Here is a 19,011-nt window from a genome sequence, read left to right as displayed (position 1 = left end):
CAATGATAAGCAGAGCAGGTTTGATGGGCCAAATGGCCTAATCCTCCTCCTGTTTCTTATGTTTTTATGGAAAATAGATATCCTCCTATTTGTTATCTGAAATACTATTATTGCCCCAAGCCTCATCTCAGGGATAAAGCTGACAAAGTTACAAAAGTAACTGAAAAAGCTGATGGGAGAAACAAAAGGATGCCATTGACCAAAAAATAAAAAGCAGTCTGCACTGAGATTTAGGGGTTCCCATTTCTTTTTCTTTGGCTTGGCTTCGCGGACGAAGATTTATGGAGGGGTAATGTCCACGTCAGCTGCAGGCCATAAGAAAAATTCCTTCAATGGACTGTAACATAATTGCCTGCCAATAACACCCCAACTCTTCTCAATCTCTAATACACATTCAGAAAGTGTTTGGAGAACCACCAAGAAATACGAGGAAGCACACTTCCTTTTAAGATGAGTGGTATCCTGGGCCATGACAGAAGGCAGACAACCAGAACAGGAGTGAACAAAATCCTTCAGGAACAACTCATTTTTGCACAAAGCGACAATGTTATATTTATGATATAATGCAGCATTATTAACAATGAAGGATGGTGTATTATTGATGAATATTCCACTTTGCGATTAGTTCTGCTTTTAAACTAATCACTAGATTCTCTGCACCACTAACACCTTTGCTGGGATATGTTACTGCCAATTCCTTACAAAAGAAAACATGAAACTGTTCACAATTTGTGCCTGATGTGTGCTTGGTAGCAACTGGTAATTGATGAATCAATACAGAATTTTAAAAAAGGTCATTAAATTTATTGGGATAAAATTAAAAATGATACACTTCCTTTTTAATTTGGCAACTTGTGTAGGTAATTAAAAATTTATTGGACACAATTTACAAAAACCACAATCAGCATCTGTGTCCACAGATGTGAAGTGGCTCTTATCTTTGTATGACTGAAACCTTTGTTATTTTGCATGCATTGCCCCTGCTGTGCCTCATGATGGCATTTTAATATTTAATGTAACTACTGTCACGTCGAGCTCCAAAGGACAGGGAGTGGCGAAGCTCTGGAGGTTGTCCTGTGAACGTTTTGTTCATTTGCTTTCCTATCATCATGTGGGATCCTGGTCCCATCGAGAACAAGGCAAAGCATGAATTATAGTCACCTTTAACTTCAAAATTAAATGGTGGGGCTGATGCAGAAACATCCCTAAAAGTGATTTGGAAAGAATCAACTCTGTGAGTCATGGCACAGAATGCTGCAGTTTGGATCTTAACAAACCAACAAGTGCTCAGGTGAATTCTCTAGTTCTTTGTTACGAAACAAAGTGAACCAAAACATAAATGGGTACAACAATTGGCCAATAATCTCTGCCAAGGGCAAGATGTTCTGGGTTCAGGCATGCAGGAATTTATTGTGTGATTGAATAAGAATACAGATTGCAACATTTTTTTAAAAATAGACACAGTAACAGGCCCTTTCAGCCCTCGAGCTGTGCCGCCAAATTACACCCCATTAACCTACAACCCCGTTACGTTTCGAACTGTGGGAGGAAACCGGAGCACCCAGAGGAAACCCATGCAGACACAGGGCACGTTCAAACTCCTTACAGATAGCATGGGATTCGAACCCTGGTCCTGATCGCTGGCCCTGTAACTGTGTGGCACTAATGGTTATACTAACCGTGCCGTGCTGCTATCATGCAACAAAACTTGGAAACTATAAACTGCTGGGTAGAAAGTTACTTTGCGCATAAAGCTCCTGTATTTTACTCACCTGTTCACTCTTGTCTGGTAACGCCAGATTCATTTTTACATCTGCTTTTATTCTTCGCAGCAAATATGGATTTATAGTGTCCCGTAAAACACAGGCACACTTGTAGGCAGTTTGTACCTGGGAATAGTGCAGAATAACAGTTTAGTGTTATGTTGGATTGTCCCTGTAATAAATAACAAACTAGCAGGGACATACTCATAAGAGTAGTTTTAGATTTTTTGTCAGAGTACATATATGACAACACATACAACCCTGAGATTCTTTTGCCTGTGGGCAAGGCAGAATTACCATTCATTGATGGTGCAAAATAAACTGTACTCAACATATACATGTAAACAATTAAAAGAAATGTAAACAAACTGACTGTGTAATACAGAGAGAGAGAAAAAAATCAATAAAGTGCATAAGAGGAGTCCTTAAATGAGTCCCTGATTGAGTTTGATGTTGAGGGGTCTGATGGTGGAGGGGGAGCAGCTGTCCCTGAACCTGATGGTGCGAGTCTTGTGGCATCGATACCTCTTTCCTGATGGCAGCAGTGAGAATAGAATGTGTGCTGGGTGGTGTGGATCCTTGATGATTGCTGCTGCTCTCCGATAGATGTGGATGTTCTCAATGGTGGGGAGGGTTTTGTCTGTAATGTCCTGGGCTGTGTTCAGTTAAAGCAAAAGTCTATGTTCAGAAAACTCTAATCAGCATTTAACAGAGGCCTTGGACATAATCCTTATAATAGGCATTTTAAAACCCAATATGAAGAATTGACTATCACCTGTACATGTTTAGCTTGTTGAATAAAATTTAAAAATGTAAATTTAAAGTTGAAATATAATGCAGGTTATTATTGCAATATTGCTATTAACTACAGTAATGAACTAGCTAATCCTTCTTGTGGCAAATGTGGCTTTTATATTTAATTTTTAATGGTACCATTGCTACTTATAAACATATTTAGTTCTATATTTAATGGTTTAAGGCTTAAAAACAGGGTATAGTTCACAGCTCCCAAGAGGACCTAAAATGGAAGTTTTATTAGCTGTGCAACTCCTTCCTCTGGGAAATGGACCTTTCATCATGGTACGTTATCCTTGTGTCTAATCCTATCTCACCCAAATGTCATTTATCACCAATATAAGTGGTCAAAAGATCAAAAGGAAACCTGCAGGAGGCCTTCAAGAAACTACATTATCCGGAGAGATCAGTGTCTGCTTGATGCGACAAGAGCAGGCTTAAAAGAGAAAAATACTTCCGAGAACATATGGCAAAGTAGTGGAACTGTTGGATGAAGAAGATGGGTTGCTCCAAAATAATTTGGTTACCTATTTAATTAATACATTATTGCAAAAAAGTGCTTTAATTTTGTCAATAAAATGTAATTCACCATTCCAAAACAAAATACCACATTAATATATGCAAAATTACCAAATATTGGCAAAGGTAAACAGCTTCTCATCCTGAGTAACAGGATTTTCAGGATGCGGAATAAAACAGGTGTAGTCAACATTTTAAAATGTAGACACTTTAGAAACATTTAAATCACTGTGACCGCAGTGAGATAGTAATTATTGCTTCAGGTTCTTTCTTTCCTGCTGTTTTTCAAGCTTCATCTTTGTCTTTTTAAACCATCACTACTGGGTGGAGCATTCAAAAGACATGATTGCAAAATTAAAACATTATGCATGAATTAATAATAGACAATAGACAATAGGAGCTGGAGTAGGCCCTTCGGCCCGTCGAGCCAGCACCGCCATTTTACAGATCATGGCTGATCACTACCATCAGTACCCCTTTCCAGCCTTATCCCCATAACCCTTAACTCCTTTGCCAACTAGAGTCTTATCTAACTCTCTTTTGAACATAATCAGCGAATCTGCCTCTACCACCCTCTGTGGCAGAGCAAGTTAATAATAATTTTAAAAGTTTTTTTATGCCCAACCAGTAAGTACAAGTTCTGCCTGGCCTGCAGGGAAAAGAATCTCAGGGTTGTATGTGATGTCATGTATGTTCTCTGACAATGAATCGGAACTTTGAACTTTAATTACAGACTTCCATTCCCTTAATATTGCATAGAATTAATATACATACAGTAGCAACTCCAAAGCAGGGGAGGTTGCATATACATTGATGGCTGGATTATATCCAAAATATGAATCCCTTATTCATTAAACTTTTAAAAAGCAGATATCACGCTGACTATACCTGAACAGGGGAAGCGTTTTGATAACCTCCCATTGTGATGGGGACGGAAAACTGCTCCATAAAGACTTGCAATGTCCCCAGCTTTCCTGGAAAAATAAAGTCAAACAAGGACCAAAGCTCCTTCAGGTTATTCTGCATCGGCGAACCGGACAGGATAATTCGATGTGGAGTCTGGAACTGCAAAAGGAATAAACACAATTGAAGGAAGCAACAATTTCCCCCAAACCTGTTGCTGCACAAGAGTCATCGAGAGTAACAAACCGAGTCTCAACGTGGAGAAGACAACAGAGATGATCATGAACTTCAGGAGGACCAGGAACAACCACCCCCTACTACACATCAACAACTCAGTAGTGGAGAAAGTGGAGAGCACCAAGTTCCTTGGTGTTCATTTAACTAGTAACCTATCATGGACACTCAACATCTCCTCACTTGTCAGGAAGGGAAGTCCTAAGAAGATTGAAGTGGGCAAGGCTATTGGCCAACATTATGTCAACCTTCTACAAGAGCTCTATTGAGAGTGTCCTAGCCGGCTGCATCACAGTGTGGTACAGTTGCTGCAGAGAAGTGGATAAGAGGTCAATCCACAGCACTACAAGAGTGACAGAGAGGATCACTAGAGTCTCCCTCCCCTTTATCGACATGATCTACCAGGATCATTGTCTGAAGAAGGCGTGCAAAATCAGTGAGGAGCCCTTCCACCCCGCACACAGCATTTTTCAGCTGTGCCCGTCGGGGAAGAGATTCAGGAATATCAGAGCTAGCACCACCAGGCTGAGGATCAGCTTCTTCCCACAGGCAGTGAGAATGCCGAACGATCAAAGAAACTCCTCACACTAATCTCTCGAGATTCTCATAGTCATGAAACAATATTTGTTTATTTTTATTTGTACATATGAACACTTGTCCTGCTTATGCATTGTTTGTCTGTATGTGTGTTATGTCTGGATGTGTGTCTGCATGTTTCCCACCGAGGACCGGAGAACGCTGTTTTGTCGGGTTGTACTTTACAATCAGATGAAAATAAACTTGACATCATATTATTGCTTTAAACCCTCCATAAAATAAAATGTACAGCTCTGCAGTATTAAAATATCGTGACTACAGTTTAATTTTTCTACTCTTAGGTAAGCAGTATCCATTAACTGCAGTGAGTGCAAGATCACCGTGAAACTCAAATCAAATACATCTCTTTAAATATTTATCTACATTAAAAGCTCTCATGATTCAATAATGCAGTGCCAAAATTAAGTTCACAAAGGATCTTTTAAGAAAGCTATCAAGATAGTTCCAACAATATAAAATCACAGGGTTACGCTATCTGCAAACAATGACTAAAAGGAATCTTATTCACTTTTAATAAATCCAACAGTTATAAATGGTTTTGATCATTAATATGCACTAATTATCTTTATCATCATTTTATTTCTCTTTCTGTAACTATTCTCTGATTACCTTTCATGGAAAGTCCAACTCAGGTCCTGGTTGTAGTTATGTACTGGTTATGTTCCCGGAATATAATGATCTAGACATGTAAATTCAATTCCCACTGCAGCAGCTGAGATATTTACATTTAATTAATGGAATTAAACAGGAATTAAAGAATATTATTGACATAAGTTAATATGAAACTTTGTTTTAAAATACTCATGTGTTTAATGGAAGGGAAATCTTCCATCCTTACTTGATCTGATCTACATGTCACTTTGCACCAGACCCGAGAGCAGTAGAATCAAATCTCTAAATTGTTTATCTAAATTTCAGCACTGAGGGATTGACAATTAAACAGCCTAAATTCCTGTCAATCAATGTAAGGCAAACAGCATCTAAGGACTACATTGTTCTGAACTGTTAACAAGAACTTCCTTATATCTATGTATATAAATCATTCAATGTGTGATGAAAAGGTTTTCTGTGATCCATTTAGTGCAGAAAAGTTTGCTTTATAAATCCTTTCTTGTTACAGTGAGGATTTTTTAATACTAAAAAATTGAGCTCAATGCATGTAGTCAAATTCTTCAATATAAAATTATTGCCAAGTGGCGATAGTGGATATAAAGATAGAAAATAGGTCCAAGACATCTGCTTTGAACATAATTTCTTTTGAATTTCTGGTGAATTTGTGGAATTTGATGCCACAGGTAGCTGTGTCATTGGGTGTATTTAAAGGCAGAGGTGATAGGTTCTTGATTAGCCAGGGCATCAAAGGTTATGGGGAGACAGTTGGGCAGTGGAGCTGAGTGGGAAAATGGATCAGCTCATGATTCAAGGGTGGGGAGGACTTGATGTCTTATAGTCTTATGGTAACTCCAGTGCCATGGAAACAGATTAATGTCATGTGACAGCTTCTCAATTCTTAGGAGCACTGTATAATGAGATTTCAATCGATGGTTGTCGCTGAAGTTTTCTTTAAATAAGAACATAATGGAAATAAGATCCAGATAAATAGCCTTTCAATCCTGCTCTGCTATTGCACAATATAAGGGGAGATTTGTTCACTGACCTCAACTCATTTTCCTGTCCCATTCTTGTATCCCTTCTGCAATCCAAAATTCTATTTCCTAGACTTAAAAATGCCCAATCATTTGTTGTCCGTAATTCTGGCGGGTGTTTCAGGACTTGGAAGGAATTCTTCCCAATTCTGCCTTATGGCTGATCCCCTCTAATTCTAGGCTCCCCCATTGGGAGAACAGCACAGTACCATCAAGTCTAGAATCATTTTAGTTACCATCTTTTTTTTTAAATTCTTTCTTTTATATTTATTATCTTTTATTTTCTCATGTCAATTGTTGTTAGTGCGTTTTACGTACCTGAGAGCCTGTGGCAAGTAAGACTTTCACTGAACCATGCATTCAATCAGTAATAACAAAGTGATACACCCTTGACAGAGAGGACAACATTATTCCAGGTTGGACAAGGGTCATGAAAGAAACAACAAATTTTGTCACTTTTTACCTCTTGTAACTCAGTATTTTGGGATAATAAGATTCAGATATGATGTGCCTGCTTCACCTGGGTTGGTCGTCACAGCTGAGTTGCTACTTTCCCACACCCTCTCTCATCCAAGGACATGTGAACAGACATTTCAGAGACCATTTTTAATATTTTTACCATCTTGGTCCCCGTATTCAAATCATACTGATATTTCAACCCAACTTCCAGATTTACATTCTCTGACATACTCTATTTACCCAGAATGTAATTGCTCACAGATAACCCAACTCTCACCACTGTTGGAGGTGGCATTGGTCTCTGACAGTTGGTGGGCGGCATGGTTAGCGCAACGCTAACCAGCGCCAGCAATGGAGTTTGTACCTTCTCCCTATGTCTGCGTGGGTTTCGTCTGGGTGCACTGGTTTCCTCCCACCCTCCAAAAATTGTATGGGAGTTGTAGGTCAATTAGGTGAATTTGGGCGGCATGGGCTCGTGGGCTGAAAGGGCCTGTTACCACGCTACATGTCTAAATTTAAAAATAAATCGATTGACCTACCTATGGAACTTCCTTCCTAATGCACACATTTATAAACTTCTACATCATCTACTTTTGAGTTAGCATTAACCAAGCCCCACTCTCTGTCACAGAATCCTTTTAATTACATTGAAACACAAAATCCACTCATGGAAGTTTGGCTCTTCTTGATATTTCTAAGGTTCAGCTTTACCAACCTGCCACTGTGATCAACGGCACGAGGTCAACTCATAATGGAATCCAATAAGCTTAGCTAATCATCTAATTATAATCACTTAGCGATGAGAAACACATCCTGTCTAATCTGTGCTGTTCAAACCCAAATTACAGGATAGGGTAATGTTGTAATTGGAATACCTGTTTACATGCAACCGTCACTGCAGCATTTGGGTTCCGGATTTTGTGTCCCTCATCCAGAATGACATAATGCCAATGGTAGTGCGCGATAGACTCCTGCATGATCCGGATATAGGAGTAAGAAGTGATCAGAATCCCATTGCATGCTGCAATTTCATGAATTAGCCTCTCCTGCAAGATCCAAACACGTAGCTGTGATAGCAGTAACAGACAGCAATGCTCCCGATTTTGCATGTTCAGTGACAACGAAAATTATAAAGTGCTCTCACACCTCTACCAGCAGATTTAATTCTCAGATCATCTCCCATGATTTCAAATTAAGTGTTTGTAAAAGATGTAACCTCTGCTAGTTTTTGCAATTAATAAACGATGCCTGCAATTAGCCTTACTCAATGAACACAGTTCTTCCATCATTAAAAGACATTTTGTGAAAGTGGTGCAGTCGTTATTGATACTCTGGAGACCAATCTCTCCTAGAGGGCAAACAGTGGACTGTTCGAAAACAACAGCCATAAATCACATTGTCAGATACCAGCAAAACAGGATTTAAATGCAGCGTTCGAAGACCATTCACAGTGAACAGAGCAAAAAGAGGTTCACAGTCATGAATTGCTGAACCTGTAATTAATTTAAACTTCCTTCAAGCAACATTTTTAAAATAAACAAGGTTTGTGCTGTCAGGGAACATCAACACAAGTGAAGATGTTCCATGTGAAAATAAAAAAGCCTGGTCTTTCTCAAGCCTTTTAATAATGTATGGAGCAAACAAAACAAACCTTTGTTTCATTTTCTGCACTGCTAAACACTAAACCTGGAGAGTGAGCAATTCCCTTCATTGTAGAAAATACAAAAGGGTTTTAAATGATACTTCAATGGTTACTGAGCAAGATGTGATTAGTATGACATCCCAAACCACCTTATTTCCACTGATTAAAATCAATCAGATTGGCAAATGATTGGAACTTAACTATGCCACACACACTCAGACACACACGTACACACAAACGTGTAGGTGCACACACAGATGGACACACAAATGGGTGTCCAAGGACTCCTTGAAGAATACCTTGATGAAGGGCTCAAGCCCGAAACTTTGGTTATGTATCTTTTTCTTTGCTACATAAAGTACAGTTTGATCAGCTAAGTTTCTCTAGAATTGTGTTTTTACTTCAACCACAGTATTTTAATTTAGAATACACACACACCCACCTGGTGGCCTGGCTGCAATTGTTCATCTTCAAGAACAGGTGAGGTGTGACAAGACTGGAGGGTGGTGTATGTTGTGCCTCTGTTCAGGGCTGCAGGGTAAAGTCTGGGAACTACAGGCCAGTGAGATTTAACATCTTTGGTGGGTAAGTAACAGAAGGAGAAGATATGTATTAACTTGGATTGACAAAGGTTGGTTAGGGAGAGTCCAGGATGATTTTAAGTGGCGGTCACATCTCAAATCTTATTTGATTTTTTGAAGGTGAGTCAAAAGTTGATGAGGGCAGAGCAGTGGACGTTGTATACATCAAGGCATTTAATAAGGTTCTGCACAATAGGCTGCTCTGAACAGTTAGATCACATGGGATCAAGGTGAAATAGGACACTGGCTGGAATACTGGCTTCATGGATGATGTAGAAGGTTGTTTTTCAGAATGGAGGCTTGTGATCAGTGTCCTGGGCTTTGTGTCATCTTTTTTAATTATTTAGACAAAAACTTATATGGCATGATTAGCAAGTTTGCGGATGACATTAAAAGTGTCTGGAATTGTAGATCGGGAAGATGGTGGCAAAGATTACAGCAGGAACTCGATTGATTGGGCAGGAGGACAGAGAAATGGTGATGAAATGTGTGGTGTTGCATTCTGGGAGGTCTAGCAGGAGAGGGCCTACATAGCGCATTGTAGGGATCTGGGGAATGTTGTAGAGCTGATGGGACGTGGTGTTACGTGGCCTAATAAGTGGAAATGATGAGTAAGAATAAAGGATTGTGGTTGGCCGGAGCCAGAACAACGGTCTTGCTCTCAATGTCATCAAGATCAAGGAGCTTATTGCTGCTCTAAAGAAGGGAAATCTACAATGATGGGACGGAGGTGGAGAGCATTAGTATTTTCAAGTTCTTGGGAATTCATGCATCAGAAGACCTCTTCTGGAGGCAGCATGTCGAGGCAACTGTGAAGAAGGCACCCCAATACCTCTGCTTACTAGATGTCTGACAATGCTTGGTATGTCGTTGACTACTCTATCAAACTTCCACAGCCAGAGAGTATACAGACTGGCTCGATCAGTCTGGCCTGATAATTCGAGCGCCCAAGACCACAAAAAGCTGCGCAAGGTTGCAAACGTAGCCAGGTCCATCACAGGCCCTGCTTTCCTATCAAAGTAAGACATGCATGTGATGTGCTGCCTTATGAACTGACCCAGTGTGTAAAAGTAGATGACACAATTTTCTTGTTTATTTTCATTGTGTGATGACATTGTTTAATGGGTTTATTACTGTAAATGTTGAATGTTTAGTGGGTGGGGAGGGGGGTGGGAAGGAGGGAGGGGGAAAAAAAGGGAAGAAAATGACTGTGTATATTCAAGAAGGAAAGTTTGTGTGTATTTTGGTTAGTATGGTTCAGTGTCAAAAATAAAGAACACAGCCAACATTATGAAGGACCCCCTCAGCTGATCAGAACCCCCCCCCCCCCCCCCGCCCCTTCTCACTGCTCCCTTTGGATAGAAGGTACAGAAGCCTGAAGACTAGTTCAGGAAGTTTTGCTCTAACAGCATATCCCTCTGTTACACTATCGTGGTCAACATTGACAACACAAATAGGCCTGCTGCCCTACTGTAATGCCCTACTGTAATGTCACATTTTTCTTACACTACAGCAACTATACTTATTACCCAGCTGCCTTTTGTTTTTACTATCTCTTTTTAATTTAACTTCATGTATCTATTGTATTTTTTCCTTTACAAAGCACATGTTCGGCTGCAGCGTATGTGATTAACTCGTTGTCATTAAAACTGCATGCTAATCAGTAAATATTAAAATCCTGTGTTACGATATGGACATTTATTCCAAAATCAACATATTCCCATGAGTGTAAGTTCATTAAATTCATAGAAATGAAGCATCTTCTAAAATCACATTCTAAAATATTGAGTCACTTTTCAGGATACTTCTAATTTCTGCTGTTCCCAAATAAGTTTGAATAATGTTAATCTTGAAGTAAATACATTTTTTTTTAAAAAAAGGACTAATGTAAGAATATCAGGAAATAGTTTCATTAACCCATTTCTATCACTTCCTACTATATTGAGGTCACAACTGCCACATCAAGACAAGATCTTCTTTCATCCATTTGCTTGACACTAACTAATTACATGGCGTCAGCCTCCCCAAATACTCGCCTTCTTGCTGGTAAAAGAACCCGTTTCATGAAGAACTGCCACTCTGAACGGCGGCCACCAAGTATGGAATTCTTTCACCCACTGGTGAATGACTGTAGCTGGACATACAATAACCACAGGCCCCAAGCCCCGATACCTTCAATTAAAAGAAAGATCAACATTAATCTGTTCACATTTCACTAATTTAACACGACATAATAGTAATAAAGCAAACTTCTAAATTGGGCATATTCCAGATGTTATACGTAGCAAAAATGAAAACAAATATGTAAATTTGGGAGAACAGTAACTGTCAATATGGGAAGACAACTCTGCCCTACAAATGCCCTCATTTTTCAGGACACTGCTGCAAAGTGCCATCCTTGTGTGCAGAGAAAAACAAAAGGTGTGAGTCTTCAGGGGCAGTAAAGTACATCTGCAGAAGAGCATCTTCACAGCGCCAACTGACAGCATCCAAAGATATTCATTACTATGTAAAAGCCACCAACAGAGATTTTAATACTGATCTAATAAAGTAAGATAATTTTTTTTCTGCATGATTTAAAATTCAGTTTACACAAAATATTGATATTGAGGCAGAAGTGAGTTTGCAAACAAGCCCTACTGAGAAGGGTAACCGTATCCATTTATCGACCCATGGAGTCATGTGTTTCTCCTCTGCAAAATGAAGTTTCAATGTTTTGCCATTCATTAAACGTGTTACATGTTTAATTTCCCTTGCCCTCAGCTCCTACATCTCGTAAAAATTCCCTTTGATGGTCCTACTAAAAGAATTAAAGGAATATTGTGATTGAAATGTCATTACAAATTCATGAGTCATTCCTACAACAGCAATACAAATGATGAAATATTAATTGAGCTCCACAGACTGACAGTCTGCAGAGGGGCACTTGCCTGTAATTTGAGCTTCGTGTCCTTATTTTGCTGTAACTCAGGCTTGCCAAAAAGGCAATTATCTGGATGGTCTTGCCCAGTCCCATTTCATCTCCCAGAATTCCCCCCGCTTGCTGACAGTGCAATTCCCACAGCCACCTCACACCTGTCTGTTGATACCTGGTAGAGGCAAAATGAGATTTAATTTTACAGAACACAATGGAAAGTCTTCATAGATGAACCATTAGCAGCAAAATACAATAATCAATTAAAAACCAGAAATAATGACTGGAAATGCATTTTAACTGAGCAACTTTTCACTCACAAAATGAACGAACCACAGGGCGGTACGGTTGGTGTAGTGGTTTGCACAATGCTGTTCGTGATCAGTGATCGGGACTAGGGTTCAAATCCTGCGCTGTCTAAGGAGTTTGTACGTTCTCCCCATGTCTGCATGGGTTTTTCCTGGCGGCTCTGGTTTCCTCCCACTGTTCGAAATGTACTAAGGGCTGTAGGTCGATTGGGTGTATTTGGGCAGCGTGGGCTAGAGGGCTGATAGGGCATATTTACTGTGCTGCATATCTAAATCTAAAATCAAAATTCGTTTTGCTAAACACGGTTTTGTTTCATGAAGTTATCGGATCAATAGCAGCATGGATGGAAAACTGGTCACCAGGAAACAGGGAGCATTGGTGAAAGACAGTTCATTGACTTGAGGAAAGAGTGCAGTAAATTCCCCAGGGACTTTCACCATTGGTTTTCTCAATGTAAATTAATACCTCGGAGTTGTGTGCAGAGTACCATTTCCAAAACCCCAGATGGCACAGGGCTTGAGGCATAATGAAACATGGGGAAGATTGTAATAGACTTTAAGGGGACAGAATGAGCAGGTGGCCGATTAAATTTTTGCTAAGAAATGTGAAAAGTTACATTTGAAAAGAAATGAAAGCAGTGATGTTTTGAAGGAGGAATTCCAGAGGTTGAGAAAATAAGATGGCCTGAGATTTATATACAAAGGTACAGAGCACAAAACAAGCACGCCACAATAAACCCCCCAAAACAATATTTTGACCACAACTGGAGCAAGATGCCCAGTTTTAAGGGTTTTGCTCAGGGTGGGGAAGAGATTCACTAAAATGATTCAGAGATGAAGATATTTTGTTAGCAAAGACTGAAGAACTGTGTGGTTCTCTTTGGAGTGTGGAGATCTGATAGAGGTATTTAAAATCATGAAGGGAAAAGGTAGAACAGATAGTCAGAGAGAAATGGCTGCCACTGGCAATGGGTCAACAACTAGATAAACACAATGAAACTGATTAGCAATAGAATCCAAAGCGACACTGAGACTTTTAAAAATAAATGATTAGGGTCTGGGATACTCTGGCAGGGTAGTAGAAGAAGCACATTTAATTATAACTTCCAAAAAGGAAACTGGAAGCTTGACAGAAAAAATAATGCAGAAACAAGGGAATGACTGGAATTCTTTTACGAGGGTGTGCCAATTAGGGCAACGCTGTTACAGCGCCAGTGACCCAGGTTCGAATCTGGCGCTGTCTGTAAGGAGTTTGTACGTTATCCCCCCTGTCTGTGTGGGTTTCCTCCAGAGGCTCCAGTTTCCTCCCACCCTTCAAAATGTATGGGGGTTGTAGGTCAATTAGGTGTAATTGGGGAGCATGGGCTCGTGGGCTGGAAGGGTCTGTATGTCTAAATTTAAAAATTAAAAAAAAAACAAGCTAATACTGACTCAATAGGCTGAACTGCCTTTGTTGTGACTGTTGTGTTTTTGGCCAATATTTTGAAGTAAATAATAAACTGTGTAAGCTTAGGAATATCTATATTTTGCAAACTACATATTAATGGATATTAAGCAAGCATTGAATTTTACTACAGTGCTAATTTACTGAATGCGGAATGATCCGTTTTTGATTCATTCAAAAATGGTTATTAATTGTATCAATCGTCAATAAAATGATTGTGGAAACTAATATAGCTACACAAACTGAAAGCTACCTCCATCAAGATGGAAATTTCTGCATTATTTAGTCTCACGACTTGGCCAAAGCCAACAGGATATAAACACATGTGCAAACCAATTAACTAAAATGCAGTTCTACTGCAATGACTTCATATCTCCAATAAACATATAGTCTGCCAGTTTTAACTATTTATTTTGCATTCCCACATTAGCCAAAAACTCAAGGCATTCCAAGTTGGTTTATTATTACAGCTGCTTATTTTTCTTTGCACAGATTGAAGGGAATCCACAAGATGGCATTTCCCGACCTGGAAATCCCAGTTATCCTGATGAGGAAGGATGGACTGGTTTTGGAGGTGGTGCAGAGGAGGTTCACCAGGTTGATTCCAGAGATGAGGGGGTTAGCCTACGAGGAGAGGTTGAGTCGTCTGGGACTGTACTCACTGGAATTTAGAAGAATGAGAGGGGATCTTATAGAAATATATAAAATTATGAAAGGCATTGATAAGATAGATGCAAGTAAGTTGTTTCCACTGGTGGGGAGACTAGAACTAGGGGTTACAGCCTCAAGATTCAGGGAAGTAGTTTTAGGATGGAGATGAGGAGGAACTGCTTTTCCCAGAATTTGCTGCCCAATGAAGCAGTGGAGGTGACCTATTTAAGACAAGATTGGATAGATTTTTACACAGTAGGGGAATTAAAGGATATGGGGAAAAGGCAGGTAGGTGGAGATGTGCCTCTCATCAGATCAGCCGTGATCACATTGAATGACGGAGCAGGCTCAACCAGCCAATGGTCTACTCCTGCTTTTATTTCTTGTGTTCTTCTGCCTCACCTATCTCCACATACTTCCATACTGCCCCCTGGGATACAGAAATGTATGCATCCTGTTCATCCTTCCCAAGGATTTACGTACTTGTACAGCTTTCTCCAAAAGAAGCCCGGCACCTTGAACCCTTCATCGAATTCTGCATCACTTTCATCAGATTCAGCCCCTTCTCCACTGGCTCGCCGCTGCTCCTTTTCTACCAGCCGTTTCCTTCTCCATTTCCTGTGTGCAGACAAATCAGGACATACTGGTACAGAAAAAGCCTGCCAAAGAAGCATTGGTGTCCCCCCCAACCCCATTAATGGCACGTCATGCCACCACGAAGCCAAGTGCTAAACCAAAAACTCTACAGCTCTCCATTTCGCTGTGGTTCTTCCCAAAGCTCCATAAGCAGCTTGGTTTTACTGACCCAGATACATCCCTCAACCAGTTATGTGAGAGCCTGCTTTTTTCACAAAGGCAACAACTCACTCATTTCATTAACTGAAAAGTGCTTTGGCCACCTGAAATTATTAATACTATATAAATGCACATCTTTCTTCTTGTATTGATCGCTGCTAATTCAAGAACCATATATCATTGTGTGATAGTCGACTTTTGTGGACCAGTTTGTAGGGTAAAATATGAGAGGGGTTGACAGATACTACTTTTGACCGCACTAAGTACCTGGCCATTCGAAACATCGGGAGCTCGGATGGGCAGGCCTGGGTGGTGAGACCATGATCAGGACGTTGGAAGCTCTGATAGGAGGGCAAGTGGGCCCAGGTGGTAAGTCCATGTTTGGGACATCGGGAGCTCGGATGGGTTGGCCTGGGTGGTGAGACTATGATCAGGATGTTGGAAGCTCTGATAGGAGGGCAGGTGGGCCCAGGTGGTAAGTCTGTGTTTGGGACATCGGGAGCTCGGATGGGCTGGCCTGGGTGGTGAGACCATGATCAGGACGTTGGAAGCTCTGACGGGAGGGCAGGTGGTAAGTCTGTGTTTGGGACATCGGGAGCTCGGATGGGCTGGCCTGGGTGGTGAGACTATGATCAGGATGTTGGAAGCTCTGATAGGAGGGTAGGTGGGCCCAGGTGGTAAGTCCATGTTTGGGACATCGGGAGCTCGGATGGGTTGGCCTGGGTGGTGAGACTATGATCAGGATGTTGGAAGCTCTGATAGGAGGGCAGGTGGGCCCAGGTGGTAAGTCTGTGTTTGGGACATCGGGAGCTCGGATGGGCTGGCCTGGGTGGTGAGACCATGATCAGGACGTTGGAAGCTCTGACGGGAGGGCAGGTGGTAAGTCTGTGTTTGGGACATCGGGAGCTCGGATGGGCTGGCCTGGGTGGTGAGACTATGATCAGGATGTTGGAAGCTCTGATAGGAGGGCAGGTGGGCCCAGGTGGTAAGTCCGTGTTTGGGACATCAAGAGCTCGGATGGGCGGGCCTGGGTGGTGAGACCATGATCAGGACATTGGAAGCTCTGATAGGAGGGTAGGTGGTAAGTCTGTGTTTGGGAAATCGGGAGCTCAGATGGGCAAGGCCTAAGAGAGAGCCCGCAAGTTGGGGTGTCGGGAACTCAGGTGGGCAGGAGGCAGGGACCTTGCGAGAGCCCGTGGTTGGGGCATTGGGAAATCAGGTGGATGGCTGGCAGGGATCTAGGCAAGAGCCCGTGGTCAATGTCAGTGCCAGTTTGGTAACATCAGTAAGTGACTGAAGGAAGTTGGCAAGTCAGGCAGCACATGGGAAGATTGTCCTCATTTCAGGCAACTCCCTCTCCTCTCTCTTTCCATTTATTCTTTACCCTCCACTGTACTTGTTTCTTCACAGTCCCCAGAGTTAGTGTCAGAACAAATTGGGGGGTGGGGGTATTAGGGTAACTGCTGGGGGAGTGGCACTGATTTTCTTCCAGGTGAGGTTTTGGTGGTGGCAACATTGAACTGGGGTGTGGGGTACAGCAGCGAGGACCTCGGGATCACGGGCAGGATCAGTGACAATGGTGGGGAGGAATCTGGGATCAGAGTGGGGATCTCAGTCTGTTGGGCAGGTCTGGAACTGTGGTGGGGAGATGTCGGGGATCGGCGACCTCAGGAGTAGGTGTAGGGGATGGGCGATGGCCGATACTACTGGGTTGCTTAAAGCCATTTCTCAGTTATCTGAAAAATACAATTAACCGATACACATCCAGTCCTGGGCGTTTTGGATAATCAGAAATGTACTTAGATTAAAAATACCAGATTTTGGGCCAAAAATAGGGGAGTTGATTTTTACATGACTATCACACGAGTGTATCTGTTTGTCTGTTAATTACTTTAAACAGCATAATGTTCAAAGCCCAAACTGTTCAGCCAATTAAAGATCTATGCCTCGTAAACTAGCTGAACAAAACATCAATAGTGCTACTTAACACAGCATTTTTGTCACTAATGACATCAGGGTTCACATCCTTACGAGCATTCTCAGGACGTGATTTTGATAGCCAACTACAAATAGGATGTGATGAAAGATAAAAGAACACATTTGGACACCTGAGAAAAAAAATTGAATTCTAACAGCAATTTACAGCCTGCTCTGAACAATCTGTTGTGATTTGCACCGATTCCCTGAACAACCGATTCTGTTTCTCCCTGCTGGGATTGATAGGTAATATGATTTCTTATTGCACAAAGCTCAAAGATACACTCCTAATAAGAGGCTTATTTATTTTAACTTTAGTTTTATGGTTCTTGGTGAAGTTTGGGGAAGGATGGGGAGGAGCAAGGAAATCTCCCTCTCAATTTAGCCTTTTCATTCTGGTCTGTGCTTGTGACATTGGATTCTGTGCAGAAAGTTAATGATATTATTTGTGAAATATATGAGTCAGGAGCTGGCCATCAGGTACTTTCTGTCAAAATAGGATATGAAAGTTCAGGTGCATAGAAACCATAAGATTATGGCTGATCTTCTATGTCTGTGCCAGTTTTCAGTACAATAACTTGATACCATTAAAATTCAAAAATCTATTGATCTGGATCATGAATATTCCCAGCGCCATCATCTTCTTAAGTCTAGAACAGTGGTGGCCAAACCGTGGCTCCCGATCCACATGTTTTGTGGTTAGTGAGGGATTTTCTTAAGGTGTGGTATGTGAGTGGAAAGTGAAAGGTTGAGAGGAAACATTAAGTCCCGTAAGAACCTCACTTGCTTCAATGTCATCACCACTAAAAAGAATGGAGGTCCAGTCTGTTCACACTTACTTCATGGAGAAAATCTGATGCCACAACAATCAAGATGGTGAACTCTGTACACGCCATTTTACAGTACAGTAAAATCCCCCCCCCCACCCCCCACCAAATTTTCCAGATTTCAAACAGCCGGAAGTCTCAAGCAACCAGCAAAAAAAAAAATCGTGGAAAAAATATAGGCTAAAAAACAGTTTAAAATCGGCATCCTCCCCAGCAGTCAGTTTGCCAATCCACACAACATGCCATATCAAGCAACTGGCAAATTAATTTATCCAGCATCTACCATTCCCCATAGATGCCGGATACCAGGGGTTTTGCTGTATATCCTTCCTTGGTACAGAGAACAAATCTGCGAGACAACAAATCTGCGAGACCGCAAATCTCGAGAGATCGCAGACGCAAAACACAACCTGGAGGAGGAATTGCCGGGCGAGCAGCTTTCTTGAGGAAGGGTTCTCGAGGAAGCTGCAGTCTTGATAAAGAGATCCACCCCAAAATATTGACATTCTTTTTCTCCCACTGATGCCAGTCGACCAGCTGAATTCTTCCAGTAGGTTGTATTTTACTCCAATCTTAAACTCAGGTATCTGACACCTTCGGAGATCGCGGATGCCAGATATGCAAATATTCCAGTGGCCCAGACTCACTCTTACAATGCCTAACTAATAAAAATACACAGTTTAAAAAGACCATGCAAAATGTAATTTGGAAAAAAAAAATCAGTATTGTAGCCCTTAATTATCTAAAGTTCATTTTAATCAGGTTAATTCCTGTAAATCCAAATTTTAATTTAAGTTTGTACCCGTCACTGGTGCTGTTATAGCGTTGCACTAACCATGCAATCGTCATAATTAACCCCCTCCCCCCAGTTTACAGACATACTAATATCCTTAATATTAATAAAGACACATTCTAGGCAGGGATAGGGAGACACTTTGGGAAGAGTTGCCACAGGG

General features: G+C 41.1%; 1 protein-coding gene across 4 annotated transcripts in view; it reads right to left on the bottom strand.

Moving 5' to 3' along the window:
- The window catches only part of ercc6 (excision repair cross-complementation group 6), a 63,201-nt gene that overhangs the window by 20,860 nt on the left and 23,330 nt on the right, over positions 1–19,011 (bottom strand). For all 4 annotated transcript variants that reach the window (XM_069885321.1, XM_069885320.1, XM_069885319.1 and 1 more), the window contains exons 6-11: positions 14,940–15,074; positions 12,070–12,228; positions 11,176–11,311; positions 7,792–7,962; positions 3,966–4,142; positions 1,773–1,889 (exon numbers count right to left, since the gene is read on the bottom strand). In XM_069885321.1, coding sequence (XP_069741422.1) covers positions 1,773–1,889; positions 3,966–4,142; positions 7,792–7,962; positions 11,176–11,311; positions 12,070–12,228; positions 14,940–15,074 — 895 coding nt within the window. The remainder of the gene's footprint in view (positions 1–1,772; positions 1,890–3,965; positions 4,143–7,791; positions 7,963–11,175; positions 11,312–12,069; positions 12,229–14,939; positions 15,075–19,011) is intronic.

The sequence above is a fragment of the Narcine bancroftii genome, chromosome 6, assembly GCF_036971445.1.
Source record: "Narcine bancroftii isolate sNarBan1 chromosome 6, sNarBan1.hap1, whole genome shotgun sequence".
Classification (NCBI taxonomy): domain Eukaryota; kingdom Metazoa; phylum Chordata; class Chondrichthyes; order Torpediniformes; family Narcinidae; genus Narcine; species Narcine bancroftii.
The sequence above is the reverse complement of the archived record's forward strand: the minus strand, read 5'-3'. Positions and strand labels throughout refer to the sequence as shown.